At 41.9% G+C, this 21,753-nt stretch overlaps 1 protein-coding gene and 1 pseudogene across 17 annotated transcripts in view; one reads left to right on the forward strand and one right to left on the reverse strand.

Annotated features, from left to right (window-relative positions):
* RBFOX2 (RNA binding fox-1 homolog 2) overlaps positions 1-21,753 on the forward strand; it is a 262,366-nt gene that overhangs the window by 112,974 nt on the left and 127,639 nt on the right. Inside the window, exon 1 of one of the 17 annotated variants that reach the window (XM_019952419.3) lies at positions 2,144-2,296. The exons of the other annotated variants lie outside the window; for them this stretch is intronic. Within the exon in view, the coding sequence (XP_019807978.1) occupies positions 2,282-2,296 (15 nt within the window). The 5' untranslated portion in view covers positions 2,144-2,281. Of the gene's footprint in view, positions 1-2,143; positions 2,297-21,753 lie in introns of those variants that run through there. 17 annotated transcript variants of the gene reach the window in all.
* Positions 18,359-18,536, reverse strand: LOC117314171 (ATP synthase F(0) complex subunit k, mitochondrial pseudogene; annotated as a pseudogene).

The raw sequence follows: 21,753 nt of genomic DNA on the forward strand, positions 1-21,753 counted from the left end.
AACAGTTTATAGAAAGCCGAGATTTGTTTTCCCATTTTAGAAAAAAGGCTGTCTCCGTTTTAGACATGGAAGTTCTTACTCCTCTTTTGTACTGGAACTGAGGTAATCCTGACTTCAGACGAAGCAAAGAAGTTCTGCATAAAGAAAAAGAAAAGGTTTGGGTGAGGCTGAGAAGAATACTTGCCCCACCTCTCCGAGCGTAAACAAGTGGGGGTTTGAGGTGGGAGGAGGGCAGAGGTCGAAGCTCTCTCGCGGAAGGCACGTATTTAGTGTGGAAGAAAAGGAAAAGTGACTTCCCTTCTACTCTGAGAGAAAAACACACCCCACCGTAGCAGGAGACAGAGCCCTCTCTACAGCTGCAAGTGTCAGGTAGGGAGAGGGAAGGTACCTCGTACCTGCGTCAGGCCTGCCTTGAATGTGAGACTGGCAGACCTTACTTGGATATTTTATGAGCAGGAGAGAGCTGTTTCAACATGTCTGAGGGGAACAGAACCCTGAGGCAGCTGGAAGGTGGAAGGCCTCTTGTTTTTGTTTTTATTTTGTTTTTCCTTTAACAAGTTAAAGGAATAAAATATTCCTCAAAACGCACAATCCTCTGAGAATGTATTGTGCACCTACTGTGTGCTAGGTACTGTGCAAAAGACTCCATGGCTCAAAAGAGATGAACCCTGCCCTGAAAAAATGTGAATAAATGGGGTAAGATTGGTAGGTAATGGTAAGTGCCTGTAACAGTAACTGGCAGGAGTGGTGAATGCCCCATTACAGACACCAGGCCTACAGAGGAGGGGAGAGCACTTACAGCTGGGGTGGGTTGTGGATTTGAACATGGAAAAATGGGTAGGGAAGTAAGGAAAGAGCATGGGGATTGGCATATGGAGGAGAAGTCAGTTATTTTCTGAATAAAAACCACTAGGACAGGGGCTTCCCTGGTGGCGCAGTGGTTGAGAGTCCGCCTGCTGATGCAGGGGACACGGGTTCGTGCCCCGGTCCGGGAGGATCCCACGTGCCGCGGAGCGGCTGGGCCCGTGAGCCATGGCCGCTGAGCCTGCGCGTCCGGAGCCTGTGCTCCGCAACGGGAGAGGCCACAACAGTGAGAGGTGCACGTACTGCAAAAAAAAACACTAGGACAGATGATTAGATAATTCTTGTTGTTCACCATTGAACATAATGGACAAAAATATGCCTGGCATATAGGAGGAACTTAGTAAATGTTTGAACTGAACTAAATTAGAAATCATGGTCACCAGGGACATGGCAGATAGTTTACATAGTGATATCATTCGATCTAATTGCAGCAACTCCGAAAGGAGTGTTATACCCAGTTTTTGCTTGAGGAAACAGAGGCCTAGACAGATTAAATAACTTTCCCCAGGCCACGGTGATAGTAATTATAGACCCAGATTTCAAACCCAGGCTTCATACACTGCCCCATACCCGTGCCTAGTAAAGAATCTACAACGTGGTAGGGCTCAAAATCCACTTGATTCAAAACCCCTTGTTTTTTCCTCTCTTTAGAGGGGAGGCTCTATTGATTTGAACTAGGGTGGTAGTAATACAAAAGATGAAAACCTATTCAAGCTTATATATAATTTTTCCTATGTTTTAAAATCTTCTAAGATTCAGAATTATGATTGGTAGAATGTTAGTGAATTATAGAATAGTGGCATAAGGCTGACCTGGCAGGGAGGGAATGTAGGTGCCAAGCAGGTTCTCTGTTCACGCTTGGTTTCTGCAAGGGGCTCCAGAAGAACTGGGGCAGAGGGGAGTCTTGGCTCACTCCCCTTGATCTTGGAGGGCAGAGTTTTTTTGATTGCTTCACTCATATTTAAAGAACCCTTCTTACACTAGTTGAGGTCTAGCTACTAGAAGCTGGTGCCGGTGGTTTATTACTAACCCCGCCCATCCCTGCCTTTTGCAATAATCTCTGTGAGTGATGATTGTGTTTCTAGAAGTAGAATGACAGAGAGAGATTCCCTGAAGGCAAATACAGAGCGAGTGTGCTGTACACTCGGGTTCAGACACACGGGGCTGGGAACTCCCAGAGAGAGAGAGGGAGGGTGAGAGGGAGGAGAGAGAACAACAGAACAGTCAGCTGGAGAGGAGGGAGGAGGGGGGAGGAGACGGGTCGGTTTTAGATTTTTAAACTCAAGTGATTTGGGGGGGTTCTCCCCACCCCAAACTTCGGCCCCCCATTCTGGCACCTCCTTTCCTACAGTCCACTGAAGGGCCTTTTTGCAGTCCAGGATCAACTGACCGCTGAGTTTGAGCAGCCCGGTCTGACATGATGTACCTCTGGGTGAGTACAGAGTGCTGCGGGTGAGGGCTTGCACTTGCACATATAAGGAGTGGAAAGCTGCGAGATTCTGCTCCTGCACAAATGGCCTTCCCCACGGAGCACGGGCTGCCACAGCCCCTTCTCCTCACAGGTGTGAGGGTTTTAAAGCCTGGCCGCGACTGTGACATTGGGTTGTGTTTTTGTTTTGTTTTTTTTTTTATAGAATGTTGTTTACCTTGTTAGACTTAGGCGCAAGGTCTGAGCTCCCAGTGCAGTGCCATCCCCCGGGCTTGGGAGGTTTGGAGAAGGCACATGGGGCAGGTGAAGTGAGCTGGTCATCCCAGGAGCTGCAGTCTTCCTGGTGGGTCAGGGCCTGGCTGTGTTTTGTTTGGGGGACACTGACCTTGATAGCAAAGCGTCTCTTTAGATATTGAGAGCCAGTAGGTGGTATGATTCTTAATTAGGAATTAGCCTTTGAAAGTTTTTATCTAATAATTTTTGTTGTCCTTCACAATAGTCTTGTGAAGTAGGTCGCTGTTGTTATTAAAATTTTATGAGGGAAGTAATTAAGTCACAAATAGTGACTTGCCCATGGTTCGGAACCACGTCTGTAGCAGCTAGAATGGTAATTATAACCAACCATTATAAAGCAGCTAGAATGGTAATTATAACCAAGCATTATAAAGCATCTTATATTTGCCAGGAACTTAGTACCGTACATTATTTTAATTTATTGTTAACTCTGGTGTTGTAATTTGGGATGGAAGGAAACATACTGGGACTAGAGAGACGTTTAAATTATGAAATGTGGTAACTTTTAGGAGAATGAGGGGGAAAATAATACAGGGGGGGAGAAAACCCCTGCAGTTAGTTGTGAAAACAACATCTGTAGTCCTTTGCAAAGGTGGCAGTGTCTTCTCTTGAGAAGACAGTTGTTGTGTGTTGCTAAGGGAGCCTCCTAGATGTGATGCCCTTGGCTGCTAGCCAGCTTTTGAAGGTTTCACTTTGCCCTTTGCCCTTCAGCCTAGATGTCTGGAATCGCAGAAACCTACTTGGCTCAGGTGGACTAGATTTATAAATATCAGATGGCAGAATTTTAACTAGGTTTATGGAAATGGAGCTTGTGTGTGTGTAGGGGCTGCTTTTCCTGCTTCCCCTTTCATATCTGAATATGACCTTGAAATCTGATTTTCTCCCCTCTGTTGATTTATTTTTGTAGTATTTGGAAGAAGTCAAAGAACTTTTCTGACACACTTACGTCCTTTAAGTAGTTTCCATCTCTGAATGAGGCATCTGTGTCTAGGGTCTTTGCAGGCTCATTGGTGGGACTGATGAACTACCTGTTAACCAGAGGATGGGTTATTCTGTCTTTTGATTTGTTTGGAAGAGAAGTTATAAAAGGAAGCAAGTTGAATTAGTCTCATTTCCACTCATTTATGTTCGGTGAGAGCAGACAGTGACAGTCTCCTCAGTTATTTCCTTTGTGCTTATATTACAGTTATTTGTAAATTTGTCTCAATCCCCTTGGCTTGTAGCCCCAGAACAGAGCTTTCCAGCCAGAGTACCACATGCTGGGTTGAGACACATGTACGCCAAGATAACTGTTCCCCTCAACCCTGGGAGCAGCCAGGAGGGGCCCAGGATTCCCCAGGTCACCTGGTCCCTGTGTACTCTAGTTTGCCACTTTGTGCCATAAAAATACTACCATTTTCTATGTGTGCCGTGACACCTGAACGATGGGGCAGCACTGTGTAGAGGGAAAAAACGTGTCGGCTCTATCTCGTCATGATCTGCATCCTCGGGCCCAGGGCCTCAAACATTTGCTGGATTCAGTGAAAATGTCCAGAAGGAGCCATAGCTACATGACATCGAGGTCATTTCCTTAGAGAAGGAAATCAAAGTAGTCAAGCATTAAGGGGGAGGCACTGAGGGGCTACTGTGGAGAAAACTTACTGGGCGAGGAATAGGAGGTCAGAACTTTATCGAGGCCAGTACCCAGCCAGGTGACACTGGACAGTCATTTGAGTCTTCTGACCGCAGTTTCCGCAGCTGTAAGATATCTATTCTAACTCTAAAGTTCTGGGAAGTGAATTTTGTGTAGCTGTGTGCCAGGAAGGCACCCAGTTGTGCAGGAAAGGTTAGTGTCTGGAAAGCATGAGAGCTGTGAAGCATATATCGCCTCCATTGCCTGCTTGGTTTGGTACCAGCAGTGACTTAAAGGTACTGTTCTAAGCATTCTAGAAAAACTGCTGAACTGTAATTAGTTGTCAATACCTCTGAGCAGTGTGGACATTCTCAGAACCTGCAGAGCTGAAAAGTGGAAGTTACAGCTCATCCAGGTATTTGGGTTGTGTAGTTGGATGTGGCTCATTAATTGGCTTCTGTGCGTCTAGAGCTCTGAGATAGAATGCCGTCTTGTGCTGTATACATGCCTTTTTTGTCAGATCTCCTCCCCACTTCCCTGTTGAGTCACCCTCCTTTATAGTGAAACTGCTAGCATTGGGGGCAGCATGATACGGTGCAAAGAATACGGGTTTTAGAGACTTTACTAGGTCTAAATCCCACCTCTTACTTCCAGTTGTTTGGCCATGAACAAGTCACTTAACCTCTCTGAACCTCAGTTTCTTCATTCATCACATAGGGAAAATAATGCCTGTTACCCAGGATTGTTGTAAACATTTGAGATAATCTATGAAACATGCTTAACATGATGTATGGCACATAGTAGGTGCTCGGTAAATAGCCAGTGCGAGCCAGGTTTTTGGTTTGAACGTTCAGCAGACCACTCACTACCCCAGAGCATTTTCTCTAGCATGTGAAGGATGCCTTTGAATTCATGCAGGGAGAACTTTGATAAATACAAACTAGTTTTACGTGAAATGTCTCCCGTTAATCAGTATTTTAAGTACTTGCGACTAGAGAACGCTCATTAAAGTTGCCTCCTGGTGGAGAACATCCCCATTATTTTTTCTAAACTTTTTTTTTTGGAGGGGTGCAATACTACTAAGCACTTGCTATGCCCTTTATTCTCCCCATCTCCTCTTCATTGTCCAAAACAGGGAGGGCGGCAGAGAGAGAGAGTGGGGGGCAGAGGCAGGGAAGACAGAGGGAGACATACGATTCCTGTACTGAGGGAACTTACTTGTTTGATAATTATACAGTTTATGTCCAGGAAACCAAATTATAGACCACTTATTTAAATTCCCAGAAGTCAAGATGTGTTCTCCCCGTCTGAGTTGATCTTAGCTAGACTGGTCTCAGGCTCTCTCTTACTCATATTCTATATGGATGAACTTCTGTATTTCACTTTGAACTGTTGTTTTGTCATATTTCAGTCCTGTCTTCTCAGTAAATCAGTTCAGCCAACATTTAACGAATGCTTATAGTGGACAGAGGTCTATGCTACTAGCTGTTACAAATACAAAGATGATTAAAGAGCCTCATGCCCTTAAAGAGTTTATAACACAGTGGCAGTCAGTGTATGTACACAGATAATAATGATTTTTGCATGATGCTATCCGGTTAAGAAAGTGCTTTTATATGTCATCTTATTTCATCCTCACAGCAGTGCTAAGGGCCCGGAATCATTATCTGTATTGTACAAGTTAGGAAAGAGACCAAGAAAGAGTATATGATAATTAGTAAATGGCAGGGCTGGAAACTCAATTCCATATTTTTTTAAACTCTATGGCTCTTATTTATTTATTTATTATTATTTTTTAACATCTTTATTGGAGTATAATATTTATTTTTTTTACACTATCTTCTTTTGGGAGAAGCTGATATTTTTTATTTTGTTTCTTTTAAATTGTTTATTGAGTGATAACATATATGTTAGACATACACTTCAGTCCTCAACACATGTGAGAATTAGCTGTTATCTTCATTTTACAGAGGAGAAAGTAGAAACTTCAGTAACTTGCTAAAGTCACACAATTTAGAATTGGCAGAGGTAGGATTTGGTCTGGTCTGTCTGGCCTTCAGAGCTTCCTACATCACACTTAACATCTTCTTTTATTTGTTCAGTAGTGTCTGGTTTATCACTGCTACCATTCAGCCTGATACAGGCTGGAGTAGAGAAATGAAAATAAGGTAACCTGAATTCTGTATCCATATCCGTTAATTACTTGAGACATTACTTAATTGTATGTACCTTGATTTTCCAGGTTGTGAAAAGGATGTGATAGTTCTTGAGAGCATTAATGGAGTAATCTTAGAAAAATGTGTATCAGCCATTTTAGAAACGAAGTAGTCAGTAAGTGATGGCTTTATCACGAAACATGGAAATCATGGACTGTGAGTCAAAAGACAACAGTTTTGGGTCTCAGTGGTGCCATTTGTCAGTGTATAACCTTTCCAGCATTGGTTTTCTAATCTTTAAAATGGACTACTAATACCTAACAGAGTATCGAAATAATCTACTTTTGGAAGCTATTTTGTGCTAAGCAGATGTAACATAATGATAATAATAACAGCAGCTATTAAGGTTGTTATTGTTATTCAGGTTGTAGTCAGGCTACATGCTCACTTTTTTTTTTAATGCTCACTTTTTAATCCCTATTTTGTCATCCTAATTGGTTTATGCATTTAGAGAACTAGACTTAATAGTAAATTGAGTTATCACAAAATGTAGACATAGTTCAGTTCAGCTAACATTGGAGGCCAGATACTTGGCAGTGAAAAGCCATTTAAAGACTTTAAGTAGGATTGGGAGAAGGCTGAAGTGGAGTTTATAATTAGATTTGTTTTTAAAAAAAGATATCTACACAGATTAGAGAGGAGTAAGAGTACAGAGAGAAGTTAAGTGGTGGCTGAGTAATAGTCCAAGGGACAGAGAATGGTAGTGATAGCACGTGCCGAGGAAGCAGAACTGCCTGAGAGAGATGCTGAAGGTACAGTCGGCAGCATGGTGTTATGGTTTGGAAGAGGTCCAAGTGTTTTTGTAGGCGGGAAGAGGAAGGATATCATGAGTTTGATTTTGGATTTAGTACTTTTAGGTAACTTTGAGATGTTCAAGGGGAAATACCGCTTAGATAGTTGACTACCTAGGTCTGGAAATACAAGGAAAGATAGAGGATTAAACTATAAATTTGTGAGAAACCTGCATACAATAATAATTGAAGCTGTGGGCACATTTGATGATGTTGAAACTCAGTGGCTTAAGATGAGACTGGCCTAGGGAGAAAATGTAGAACAAGGAGAGAAGTTGATACCTGCCTGGTAGAGGAGATGAACCTGCAAAGAAGGCAGGGAACAAGATTCCAGAGAGCTTGTTCTTCAGAAGGAAAACCAGGACATTAGGAAACTAAGATAAAAGAGTGGCAGGAAGAGAGAACTGAAATATCTCCATGGATTTAGCAACGTGGAGGTCATTGATGACCTTTGCAAGCGTTGTTTTGACGGACTAATGAAGGCAGAATCCTGGGAATGGAGTCAGTTCAGGAGTTTGGGGGCGGAGGGGGGATGGGAGAAGGAAATGGAGATAGAAATAGTGAGTGTAGACAGTTGTTGGAAAAGTTTGACTGACTCTGAAGGGATGTAGAGGGTAGCTAGAAGAGTATGTGTGGCATAGAAAGGTTTATTTGTTTTATTTTAAATAAAAGAGACTTGGTCATGTTTAAAAGCTAGCCGAGCAAATTCATTTGAGAAGGAGAAGTGGAGTATTTGAGAGAAGAGAAAGGATTGCTCTTATGCTTTGAGAAGATGGGATTAGCTTTAGGAGTACGGAGAATGCGCCTATTTAACAGGAGGCAAAGCAGATAGAGGACAGAAGAGCTTACAGCATCTAGGAGTTCAAAGGAGTCTTTACAGAGGAGGAGATAGACAGGCTGAGTGGGTGACGCATGGAAAGGGTCATTGCTTTCCCAAAAAGGGATAGATTGGTGAGATAGTATATATGTTGTGAACCATATATAATTCCATGTGGCTTGTATGTGTTGGGTGAGTGGAATAGTGATGGATGAAAATTAAAAATTTTAGAGCCTAGATTATCTGAATAAAGATGTTTGTTTATTCCAACAAGGAGCTGTTGATTTTAAGCAGGATCAGGTGTGATCAAATTTGTATATAGAAAGATAACAAGAGGCTTCTATTATTATTGCAGAATTTATATTTATACTTTGAGTGAAATTGGTTTGATGCATATTTTTATAAATTTATTTATTTTAAAAAATTTATTTATTTTTGGCTGCGTTGGGTCTTCGTTGCTGCTCGCTCTCTAGTTGTGGCGAGCGGGGGCTACTCTTCGTTGTGCTGCGCAGGCTTCTCATTGCGGTGGCTTCTCTTGTTGCTGAGCATAGGCTCTAGGCGTGTGGGCTTCAGTAGTTGTGGCACACGGGCTCAGTAGTTGTGGCTCACAGGCTCTAGAGCGCAGGCTCAGTAGTTGTGGCACACGGGCTTAGTTGCTCTGCAGCATGTGGGATCTCCCCAGACCAAGACTCAAACCTGTGACCCCTGCATTGGCAGGCGGATTCTTAACCACTGCACCACCAGCGAAGTCCCTTATGCATATTTTTAAAGCTCAGGAAACTGTAAGGGGCTAAATAAATGATTATATTAATGAGACTCAAAAGTTAACACATTTATTGATGACTACCGTGTGCTGATCACTTTCTAAGAGGTGAGGAAAGAGCACGAACAAGACAAAGTTCTTTTCCATAGAGTTTGTATTCTGTAACTGGAAAAAGAAGGTTGTAAACATGTAAGCAAACAAGATAAATTCAGAAACTAATAAGTGCTATAGAGAAAAGGTAATATGACCGCGAATGCTTTAGCTAGGGTGGAAAAGGCCTAAATGATAAGAAACACCATCTTGTCAAACTACGGGAGGAAAGCATTGTAGAAGGAGTAGCAAATACAGAGTCCTCAGATAGGAATGAGTTTGGGGCATTCAAAGGACAGAAAGGGGGTAGTGTGGTTGGAGTGTAGAGAACAAAAAGAACGTAGGAAGATAAGACTGGAGAGGTAGGTGAGGGTCAGATCATGTCCCATGGTAGAGATTTTGAATTTTGTTCTGGTTAAAAATGGGGAGGTATTGGGAGATTTTCAGCAGGAGAGTTGACTTGCTCTACGAAAAGTGATAAGGGAGGTCAAGAAACAAGAGGCGATGGCTTAGACTCTGGAGAGCAATTTGATAAGATTAAAGATGGCTTGTGTGTGTGGTGAGATGAAAGAGAAATCTGGCTTATTCAACTTTTGGTTTGAGGAATTAGGATGGAGGGGGCATTTCCTTGCAACAGGACAGAGAGTACACAGGAAAAAACAATATTTATGGTTTGGACTTGTTTAGTCTGAAACGTCTAATAGATATCCAAGTGGAGAAGTTCAGTGGCAATTTGATATGAGCCTGGAGCACAGAAGAGAGATGTGAGTTGAAGGTATAAGGTCGAGATTCATCAGTGCATATTTAAAGCCTTGGGAGAAAATGTAACTGGAGAATAAGCCTGAGGTAGAAGCCCCGAGGCTTCTCACTAGAGGTCTAAAGGATACTGGAATTGGGTAAGGTAGGAGGGAAACAAGGCAAGTATCTGATATCACAGACTCTGGGGAAGAAGTTGTTGGGTTTGGATTACTTAAGACCAAATAATTGGTCATTGGCCTTGGTAGGATGTTAGTCATTGGTGAACTCAGTAAGAGCTGTTTGAGTTGGAATGATGGGGATGAAAAAGCCAATTGGAATGGGTTGAGTTGTTAATTGGTAGGTGAAGATGTTGAGACAGTGAAATATTGTGTAGTTGTGGGGTGGAGCAAAGAATTGGGGCAGTTACTAAATGGGCATGTGTATTCAAGAGACAATTTTTAAAAGATAGGTGATATCAAGACATGTCTTTTGTCACTAGGAAAGATCCAGTAGGGGAAGAATTGAGGGTGCTGAAAAGAAAGAGGCTAATTGCAGAAGCAAAGTCTGCTATATCCAGCATACAGAGAGGGATTGGCCAGAAGCAGTTTTCTTTTTAATAGGAAGGAGGGCGGAGTGTGTGGGTTTAGAGCCAGATAGGCTGGTGGCATTGGTTTCAGGCAGAAGAGGGAGTTCTCTGCGCGTGTCTGCTTTCTTTATAACATGTAAGATAAACGTAGCTGAAAGTGTTAGTGCAGGGAGTGGAGAAGAAGTGTCGCAGATTTGAGGAGAGAGGACAAGGGGTGAAATAGTAGTCATCTCAAAAAAATGGGAAGTGTACTTACTGGAGAGGTGTAGGATGCTTAAAATCTGTGGTCATAAACTTGAGTGAGTGGTGGTAAGTCAGTTGTGTGATTTTTATCCAGCAATCTTCTGTTGTTTAGATGCAAGAGTTGGATTTAACCAGGAATTGAGATTTTACTAGGTAAGTTAGACTAAGGGAAAAGGGGGCAAAGGAACTAAGACTTTTCGAAAAGGATTACGTATAGTGTTGGACCCTAGAATCTAAACTGGCTTAGGAGGGAATTAAGAACATGAGGAGGAGAGGAGTAGGGTGGTCAAAAAGCAGTAGGGTCAACCTGTAGAGTAGAGATCTGAAGGAGGCTGGAGAAATGCTAGCGTGGGAAAACTCCTAGAGCAGGCAAACCTGATGGTGTGAGAGGAGAATGCTTGAGACGCTTGAGATTTTGGAGAAGGTGTGGTTATTGGTGATGACGGTGCTGGGATACAGTTCTAGGTCAGTGGCTTCAGTGAAAAAATATAGTTGGCACTTAAACACATTAGAACAGTACCAGCAACTAGGAGGCCAGAGTAGTTAATGAATCATCTGCGTGGATGTTGAGATCGTCAAAAATGACAAAACTAATAAAGGAGATGAAGACAGGGAGCGCTGTGCTAAGACTTGAGGAGGTAGGCAGACGACACCTGTTTCAAAGGATCTGCAGTTGGGACGGAGGGTAGAAGTAGTCTTGGAAAGCAAGAGGATACCTGTGAGGTTCAACACGAGATGGTAGTACGGAGTAGGGAGGATGCTTGCCACTGCCTGAGGTGTGTAATGGAAGGAGGAAAGCTCCTACTGAAGCAGCAGCAGTGTTCTCAGCAGCGGTCAGGTTTCCTTTAGAGCAAAAAAGGTGAAGGGAACATCGCAGAGAAGAGAGTGAGTATATAGAAGAGGTTACTGAGGGTAACTCATGACCGCGAGGGCTTAGGAGGGCGAGGGAGAGCCAGAGGCGGGACCAGAAGAGCAGCTGTGCAGAGCTGTACAGGGTGAGCCATCCAGAAGCCTTGGACTTCTGATGATGGTGGAGGTGAATGAGGATGTAAGCCAGGATGGAATCGTTCCAGAAATCTCTTGTAAAAGCAGGGTAATTACTTAAACTTGTAAGCCAGAGTAATAATTCTCAAACTCTATGGTGCATCAGAATGCACAGACTGCTGGGGCCCACCTCCAGAGTTTTAGATTCCTTAGATCTGAGCGTACCTGGGAGTTTACATTTCTAATACATTCCCAGGGGATGCTGATGCTACTGGGCCAGAGACTACCCTTTGAAAACCATTGGTCCAGAGAAACTAGTTGTGCTAAGTAAGCAGACTGTAGCCCCGGATGATATGTGGCCTGGGTGATAGCAGGCCTCTCTTTGATTTGGGCAGTTACAGGAGAAAGTGAGTGTATGATCATTTCTTTTGAGGGATAGTAATTTCTAGGTGATGCCATTTGATTATTAGTGAACATTTATCGAATATGTTTTATGCAGCAAAATGAGGATACCAAGAGTTATAAAGTATTTTCTTTCTCAAGGATAATGGGGCAAAATAGGGACATAGAAGTTAAATAGATAAATAACTGTACCTTGTAGCAAAGACGACATGCCAGTCGGTAGGTGGTATGGGCAGTTGTCGACAGGAGCTGGGAAAAGTGGGTAATCACTGAGGATGAGATTGGTTGGGAAAGGTTTCTTGAAGGAGATGTAATTTAAGCTAGATTCTGGGAGAACTAAATAGATACAAGTCAGATGGAGAACTGGCAGAAACAGAGATACAGTGTCAAGAATGACCATGAAACCTTAACAACTACTCCTGAGTCCCATTGCTTTCATCCTGGCCACGCCACCGCTATCTCTTGCCTGTATTATTATAATAATTTTCTAACTAGCCTCCCTGCTTCTCTTCTTCTCCAATCCCTTCTTTGAAGTCTGTTCTCAACACAGCAACCAGAGTGATCCTTTCAAATGTCACATTACATTGCTCCTCTGGCCAAAACTCTCCAGTGGCTTCATATCTCACTCAGCATAAAAGTCAAAGGCCCTGCACTGGCCTGTAAGGCCCTAAATGACTTGCTCCCCTGGCTGTCTTTGACCTCCTGTTCTTCTGTCCTCCTGCCCATTCTTTGAACATTTCAAACACACCCTTGCCTCAGGGCCTTAGCTTTTGCCCACCTCCTTGCTCTTTCTGGAGATATCTGCTTGACTTCCTTGTTTATGTGAAATCTCTACTCAGTTGTCACATTATCAGGAGCACCCTGTATAAACAGTAATTCCGTACCCCTTTATTCAACATTTCCCATCTTTATTTTTCTCCTTAGTACCTGCCACCATCTGACTTGCTGTGTATGTTTGCTTATTGCCTTTCTCCTTCAACCAGAATGTAAACTCCATGAAGGCACTGGCGTATTCTATGCGCCTAGAAAGGTGCCTGGCATAGAGTAGGCACTGATTGGACATTTGTGTAGCGAAAAGAAGGGAGGAAAGAAAGTTTGGAGGATAGTGAAGGGACCAGTATTACTGGAAGAGACAGGAATGGCAGAAAGAAATGGTTTGATGGATAACCTGGAGGATCTTGAATACTGGATCACTATTCTACAGAAAATAAGAAATTCTTAAATTTTTCAGTACAGCAATATTTACCCTTCTCAAAATAGCGCTTTGGTTTTAGGTTCTGTGGATAGAATAGTTTCGGGAGGGACTAGAAGCAGGGAGATCGATTACTAATGGGTAGTTGTTGGGTAACAACTATAGGGTTGCACAGGTATGAGGCAGAAGGCCTTGGGATCAGGGTTTGGAAGTGAGAATAACATTTTTAGGTAGAGATGACGGCCGGATACATGAATGCTGAGAGGTAAGCTCTTCCAGTTGTATAAGAAAGTTGCCTGTCTTAATATGTATGTTTTAATATTGTTCGTTTTAATGTGGCATTTACTCTTAAACAAGTATCTTGTCATTTTTCAAACCAGAATATGGAATTTTGTTGTTGTAAAATTTATAAATTAGGGAATAAAGTTGGAACCATTTAAGCAAACATTCATTTTTTAAGATTTTAATTGTATACTTGAAGGGGTAGAAAATCAATGTGGTAAAGCACACATACTGGCTTGGGGATGGGGGGGATAGGGAAGCGAAGCCTGTAACTCCCAAAACACATTTTCTTTCATTTCTTTTTGCAATGAATAAAGTACACTTTAGGAGTTGTAGTCTTCCTTCGCTAGCTCCCTTTTCCCCATCTTGGTTCTGGAAATATGTTTAAATATGCTTTAAAAACTCGTGAGCAGGTTGCAGCGCAGCGTTCTTGTTCCTCCTCTGGAGGTGAGCTTGCTGCTCCTCTTCACAAGCGCTTTCTCAGCATCCTTCGCTATTATTAAATGAGGTAACATGTAGTACCTGTCATATAAGGCCAGCATAGAACACACTCCACAAATATTAGTTAAAAGGTTAATTAGATATTCTTAGTATAATGAACTATCTGTGTAGCCTAAAATATTGGGTTTTGATTCCACTTAATTCATATCTGTAGGTTCTGTGCTACCTTATTTGTATATTAACTCACATGGTGTTTTATTTGCTTATTTGAATTCAGACCATTAATTTAGAGGTTAAATAATGAAAGCCTGCCTTTCATTCTTTAAAATAACTGTCAGTTATTTTTCCTGAGTGTGAGATGAATGCTTAATCACTGGCCGTTTTAGCCCGATCGCCATATCCATGAAAATCAAAAAGAACTGATTATAGCTTCATCGTGTATGATATCGTATGCTGGTTGCAGTTCTATTCTTGGTCAGTTGTTAACCTGCTGTGTTATTAAAACAAGTCCCATCATCTTTATGCTCTTGTGTCTCATCTGTAAAATGGGGATGATATTACTCCCCAGTGTTCTTGTTGAATGCCGTATTCCTCAGATAAACTGACATCTAAATAAAAGCATCTAAATCATTCTTAATGATTTATTTATTCTCTTTATTGTACTTTTAGTTGCTAATTAGATAAAAAGTGATACGGTATTTTTTTGCCAAGATTGACATTACAATTTAAAAGCAGATGCCAGGATTGGGGTGGGGTGGGGGAGACAGTTGCTGTTGTGTGTATATTCCCGTCTGTTCTGTTTCATTGATTCCGGATCTTTCTTTTTATCCTTTTGTTTGATTTTATTAAGTTTATTAAAGATACATTTCTTGGACTCATTGAAAGTCAAAATAATATTTTTTCATGTTGTTCAATACCATGCTGCTCTGGTAGTGGGTGCTTACAGATTACATCTAATGCCTGGGAAATTCTCAAGATGGTTAAAGACAATTAGGATTGGAAGAGAAAAGGGGACAGGAATTCCCAAGTGCTTCCTGTGTATGAGGTCAGGTCCTTTCACAACTATTGTCTTATTTTATGATTCGTTTTTCATATTGTGATACAGAAGCAAGAGTCAAACCCAGTAGTTTTGCTTCAGAGTCAGTACTCTTTTTTTTAAAAAAAATAATTTATTTATTTATTTTTGGCTGCATTGGGTCTTCATTGCTGCACGCGGGCTTTCTCTAGTTGTAGCGAGCGGGGGCTACTCTTCGTTGAGGTGCGCAGGCTTCTCTTGTTGCGGAGCACAGGTTCTAGGCGCACGAGCTTCAGGAGTTGTGGCATGCGGGCTCAGCAGTTGCGGCTCATGGGCTCTAGAGCACAGGCTCAGTAGTTGTGGCACACGGGCTTAGTTGCTCCACGACATGTGGGATCTTCCCGGACCAGGGCTTGAACCCGTGTCCCCTGCATTGGCAGGCGGATTCTTAACCACTGCGCCACCAGGGAAGCCCGAGAGTCAGTACTCTTAACTGGCCTGCTGTAATGCTTTCCATCTAGTCTGTGATAGGCAGCCTCTAAGGTGGTCTCCAGTGATTCCTACCTCTTGGTATTCATGCTCTTGTGCAGTCTCTTGCCTTTGAGTATAGGCTGGACCTAGTGACTTACTTCGAACTAATAGAATGTGGCAAATATAATGGGATGTCACTGCCAAGATTTGGTGATACGGAGACTGTGGCTGTCATCCTGGGTGCTTGCCCTCTTCAGCTCTCTCCCAAGCGCTTGCATGGTGAGAAGCAAACTGCCATGTTGTGAGTAGCGCTATGGCGAGTCCCACATGACAGAGAGATGATGTTTGAGGGCCCAGAGCAAGGTGAGTGAGCTTGGCAGTGGATCCTTGCCAGTCCAGCCTTGAAATTACTACAGCCCTAGCCAACACCTTGATCAAGGCAGCCTTGTGAGAGACCCTGAACCATAGGCACCCAGCTCAGCCTCGCCTGGCTTCCTGATCCACGTAAACTGTGGGATAATAAGTGATGTTTTAAGCTGTTGTTTGAGGATGACTTTTTAAAATAAATTTATTTATACATTTATTTATTATTTATATTTATTATTTTTATTATTTTATTTATTATATTATATATTACATTATTATTTATTATAATTATTATATTATTTATTTTATTATTATTTTATTTAAATTTATTATTATTTATACATTTATTTATTTATTTTTGGCTGCGTTGGGTCTTCATTGCTGCGTGCAGGCTTTCTCTAGTTGCGGCGAGCGGGGGCTACTCTTCATTGCGGTGCACGGGCTTCTCATTGTGGTGTCTTCTCTTGTTGTGGAGCACAGGCTTTAGGTGCTCAGGCTTCAGTAGTTGTGGCACGCGGGCTCAGTAGTTGTGGCTTGTGGGCTCTGAAGCGCAGGCTCAGTAGTTGTGGTGCACCGACTAGTTGCTCCGTGGCATGTGGGATCTTCCCGGACCAGGGATTGAACCCACGTCCCCTGCGTTGGCAGGCGGATTCTTAACCACTGCGCCACCAGGGAAGTCCCCTGAGGATGATTTGTTATATAGAAATAGACAACTATAGATTTTGGTACCCAAAGTGGGGTGGTTCTACAACAGAAATCTATAATGCAGGAGTGACTTTGGAACTGGGTAGTGGCCTCTGAGGAGAGTGTTAGTGAAAAATCAGAGTACCTTGGGCATGTTGTTTCTAAAATTTGGGACTTTGAGGAGATCTCCATGAAGGCTCAGAGGAAAGGAAACTGGAGGAAAGGGGGATCCTTGTTATATAGTGGCAGAAATTGTAGCATCACTATTGATTGTAGTTGCGTGAAAAGCAGAAAAGGTGCCTAATGAACTGGCAGATGTCCCTAAGTAAATTTCCAAGCAAAACATTGACGGTGCCCCCTGCTTTCTTCTTACTGCTTGAAGTAAAGTATGAGAAGAGAGAAATAAATTGAGGAAAGGACTGTTAAACAAAAAAGTCAGTTCAAGGGCACTGCCTGGAGAATCCTGGTCTAAAGATGAAGCTGAGGGTGTGGCTTAAAACCTTTTGTTAAAACCTAAGAAAAACCTTAAGAGTCACACAGAAGACCTTTCAATCAAGGAATAGGTCTTACAACTGTTTTAGCACGAGAGAAGGTAGAGAAGGGCTTATCTTGAAGATATTTGTGGATATAGCTTTTGTCTAATGCAGTGAATCTCAGTGAGATTCACAGGAGGCCCACTGCAGCTACAGCTGAAAAGGAGAAGAGACAGTTCAAACTGAAAAGAAGCTGTTGAACCCCCAAAATTGTTCTGGCAGGAAGCAAGCTGAGAAAATTACTCAGCTGCTGACACGTGCTACTTGTCCTGAAAAAAGAAGGATGATTCAAAGGCAAGAGCCACAGAGAATCCTACCACAGCCTTGAGACCTAATCAAGGAACTCCCAACATTTATTTGCCCAGTGAGATTTCAGAATCACTGTGGACCAGTGACTCCTTTGTGTGTCCCCTGTCCTCCCAACTCCTCTTTGGAGAAGTTACGCCATTTGGAGATTACAAGAGATTTCAGAGTAACAGAAACCAAAAGAGGGCAGGTGAGAAGGGTGCCCTGATACTATGCCATTTTAGGCCAGTCTCTGCAGAATGCATATGCATTGCTAAATCATCCCTTCTTTGGCTTTTGTCTGCAAATCTTCTAGTTACTAGAGTATTTGTGAGAAAGCTGAAGCAATCAGGAGGAAATTTCCCACCACCACACTTTACCCACCTTGTACCATCAGTGTCAGTGAACTTTCCCTCTCTCCCATTACTGTACACTAAGCAGTTGCCTTCCTTATAATGCCAGCCCCTCAGTTGTGTACTAGGTCCCATCTCTGCTAGCCTGTTTAGGACCTGGACCCAGCAATTCTCTTTCCTCTCTCTGGGATCATCAGGTTTTCTGTGTTTACTAGATTAGTTCCGCTAACATGCCATTAAGCTGTTCTTTCATCCACTTGAAAATATAATACTCTTAACCGCACTTTTCTGTCAGCTACTTTTCTTTTCTCTTAGAGCAAAACTCAGTAGAGTTGTCTCTGTTTGCTCATACCAGTTCTTCTCCTCTCACTCCCTCTTAAACTCGCTCAATTAGGTTTTTATTGCCACGGAAATGGCTCTTGTCAATATTACCAGTAGCCTCCATGCTGCTGAGTCTAGTGGTTGGGTCTCAGTCCTCATGTTACCTGACCTGCCTGTAGAACATAATGTGGCTGATCATTCCTTCCTCTGTGATGCACTTTCTTGGGTACTTGACTTCCAGGACATCACACTCTCCTGGTTTTCTTCTTATCTTATTGGTGATTTCTTCTCAGTTTTAAAGTTGTCATACTCTGGGTCAAGTCTTTGGATCTCTTCTCTTGATTCTTTTACTTAGTGATTTCATCTAGTCTCATGGATTTAATTCTCAGTTAACCAGGACAAATAGCCAAAACTATTTGTCAGCTGGGCCCAGTGGGCTCTCTGATCTTTTTATCTTGGTTAACTCTTTTTTTTAAAAAATTATTTGTACAATAATTTATTGTACAAGTCGAGTATCACGTGATGAGTTGACGTTAGCTTCCTCAGGCCTGGGAACTTAATAGATGAGATACAGTTTAGAATCCGTTTATGTTGCTTTCACAGCTGGAGTTTTTTTAGACCTTAACTTGAAATATAAGACTATCAAAGCAATACCTCCGTACGTGGCCAGTACACAATTTATTCTCCCTGTGAAAGTGTTAAGGGTCGAAATATTTTTTGACACCAGTGGAATGTAATTGGGTATCAGTTTCCGGACCTGACATGATTTCAGTCTGTATCGTTCAGTGGCGGATTGTTGAACTCTTATGACTAATTTAAGAAATAAGAAATGGTAGTGAAGGACTTCCCTGGTGACGCAGTGGTTAAGAATCCGCCTGCCAATGCAGGGGACGTGGGTTCGATCCCTGGTCCGGGAAGAGCCCACATGGCGTGGAGCAACTAAGCCTGTGTGCCACAACTACTGAGCCTGCGCTCTAGGGCCCACGAGCCACAAGTACTGAGCCCGTGTGCCACAACTACTGAAGCCTGTGCACCCTAGAGCCCGTGCACCACAACGACTGACCCTACATGCCATAACTACTGAAGCTCGCATGCTCTAGGGCTGACGTGCCGCAACAAGAGAAGCCACCGCAGTGAGAAGCCCATGCACCACAACGAAGAGTAGCCCCCGCTCGCCACAACTAGAAAAAGCCCTCGCACAGCAACGAAAGCCCAACGCAGCCAAAAAATAAATAAAATTTTAAAATAAATAATTTTAAAAGTCTGCACCAAATCTGTAAAAAAAAAAGAAGAAAAATTATAGTGAAAAACAACTTTATTAGAAGTAAGAAAAAATGTATTCACGCAACTAACTACATATCTCTCCTATAGTGACTACAAGTCACATTTGAATACTATTCATGGTTTTTTTTTAAATCTTTTTTGCAGTACTTCATGTTTTCCTATCCTTTTTGTATCCTCTTTCTTCCTATTCTCCGAGACTCATGCTTGTGGTTGAGAGGGTAAACGTTCTCTTCCTAGTTCTGTATTTATTCTTGCAAGTTCATTTCCTGGCCATATGAGGAATTGTCTTATTAATTTGCGATCTTGTAATTGAACCAAATGAAAGCATTTGTTGTACTAATATCAATCATACTGAAGAAAATAGACATAGGCTATCTTCCAGCCATTCTTTTGCAAGCACAGATTTTAACTTTCTTATCATTGTATCTAAACCTTCTTTAGCCTTGTTAATAGTACAAGATCTTTTGGGGTATTTTTTTAAGAGGGGTCTTTGAATCTATTAATAGTTGAGACTGCATTGAGCTGAGAAGAACATTAACAGTTTTTCTAAGGACAGAAAGAATCGTTTACTCTTTTTGAAATCTAAATAATGTGCTCTCGATTTCTCTTCCTTTTCCATCTGTGAAAATACATTCAAATTCAACCCTGTTCTTCCTAATAGCGCAACTAAAGCAAGTTTTTTGCTGAGTAGTACTCAAGCCAATCCCAAACTTGTTCTAAGATTGTCACAAGTTATATTTATGCTGTGAGTTTTAGGTTCTGTGTCAGTATTTGTACTGTTTTTGACCATTTGTTCTGCTCCTGCTCCTTTTGTAGATCTCTACCTGTGTAGATGTGAATCTTCCAAATATATGATGTCTCACTGACATGTACTGTCCCAATTTTTATTCCCCGTATTTCTAGTTTGGGAAGCGTATACCTCAAAAAGCAGCCTCCTTTGAATGTAATTTAATTGCTTATGTCATTCATTAACCTGGAACACACCCGTCTTGTAAATTCTGATTTCAGATTCCAAATATGTCTCTAATAGGGTCTCGCTAATTACTGCTTCAGGTTCTTCTTCCTTCACTTACATAGTCTAAACACAATATTTAAAGATTTTTTTTAGAAATCCTTTGACAATACATAATTATGTTCAAAAGATGATCTTTTCATTTCTGTACCATCTGTTTCCTTCCAGTTACCTTTATATATGTATCTACCTTCAGCACTTGGCCATGTGTGAACTGTATCCAGTAAATTGTGTCATGTTCTAAGAAAAGAAAGAATACTGTTACGTGTCCTTTTAGTGAAACAGGATGATCCCAATTCTCATAGCAAAATACTGCATGAGGACATTCTTTCTGTTGAACTGGATGAGACTACCATAGTTCCTTTTTGTTATTAGAAATATATTGTTTACTTACTGATTCTTGACTGTGGTCAAGCTTATATCCTAGATTAGAATGTAATCATCTGAAGAATCGTAGTCTCAAGATTTCACTTCTATATATCAGACTTCACCATCATCATTAGAGTTTAGAGTGCTGCTATCCGTGTTTGCATTCATCTTCGGATTCATCTAATAATTGTGAAACATTTTCCTCTGTTAGTTTTTCTTTGTTATTTTGGGCGAGACGTGAAAAACTGTATTCAATGAAAACTGAACAAACGGTAAAAAAAACAGCATCTCTAATTTTCTTTAAAGCCTTCTTGAAAGATGATACAATGCTTTGCACAATGCAGTAAGAAAACTGAAGGATGATGTGTTAGTGGTGATTTATTTCACTATTGTATCATTCTTCTAAGTGAGTATGCCATTGGTCTGTCATTTTATTACTTTGGTCATTTTTTAAAACATGGTTGGGAATAATTAATGAGTAAAGCTAATTGAAAAATCAGAATGTTTCAAGATATAGGGAAAATAAGATCCCTAAAATCTCATAATGCACCTTAGATTTATAAAAGCGTTCAGGGAACCCATATGTTAATTGCAAGATAGAATGTGTTTGGTTTTTTTTTGATTTTTGCGGTACGCGGGCCTCTCACTGTTGTGGCCTCTCCCGTTGAGGAGCACAGGCTCCGGACACGCAGGCTCAGTGGCCATGGCTCACAGGCCCAGCCACTCCGCGGCATGTGGGATCTTCCCGGACTGGGGCACGAACCCATGTCCCCTGCATCAGCAGGCGGACTCTCAACCACTGCGCCACCGGGGAAACCCTGTTATTATTTTTAAAGTAACATTTTCTTTGGGTTTTGGTTGGGGGGCAAGGATGGGAAATACCTCTGAGAAAGAATAAGTCATAAAATGTAAATCCTTAAATATAGAACTGTTAAACAAAGAAAAGTTGGGCCCAGTGGACTCCGATGGTATACTGGGGGTTAAATACTGTCTGTATGCTGATGATTCTGAAATGTATACCTACAGGCCAGATCCCTCCCAGGAAGTTTACATCCAATTGTCTACTTGATATTTCCATACCTAATAGTTACCTCAAACTTAACTTGTCCAACTGGTCTCCACTTGCCTTCTTCCAGTCTCAAGCCTGTGGGAACACCTACAGTTTTCCCCTTCTCAGATGACATCTTCCTGTTGCTTGGGCCAGGAAAAAACTTGGAGTCACCCTGGACTCTTCTTTCTCCCTCACGGCAGTGTTATTAATCAACAAATCCTTTAGGCTCTGCCTTTCAAAAATCACCTAAATTCAATCCCTTTTT

This window comes from Tursiops truncatus, chromosome 11 (assembly GCF_011762595.2).
Source record: "Tursiops truncatus isolate mTurTru1 chromosome 11, mTurTru1.mat.Y, whole genome shotgun sequence".
In the NCBI taxonomy this organism is placed as follows: domain Eukaryota; kingdom Metazoa; phylum Chordata; class Mammalia; order Artiodactyla; family Delphinidae; genus Tursiops; species Tursiops truncatus.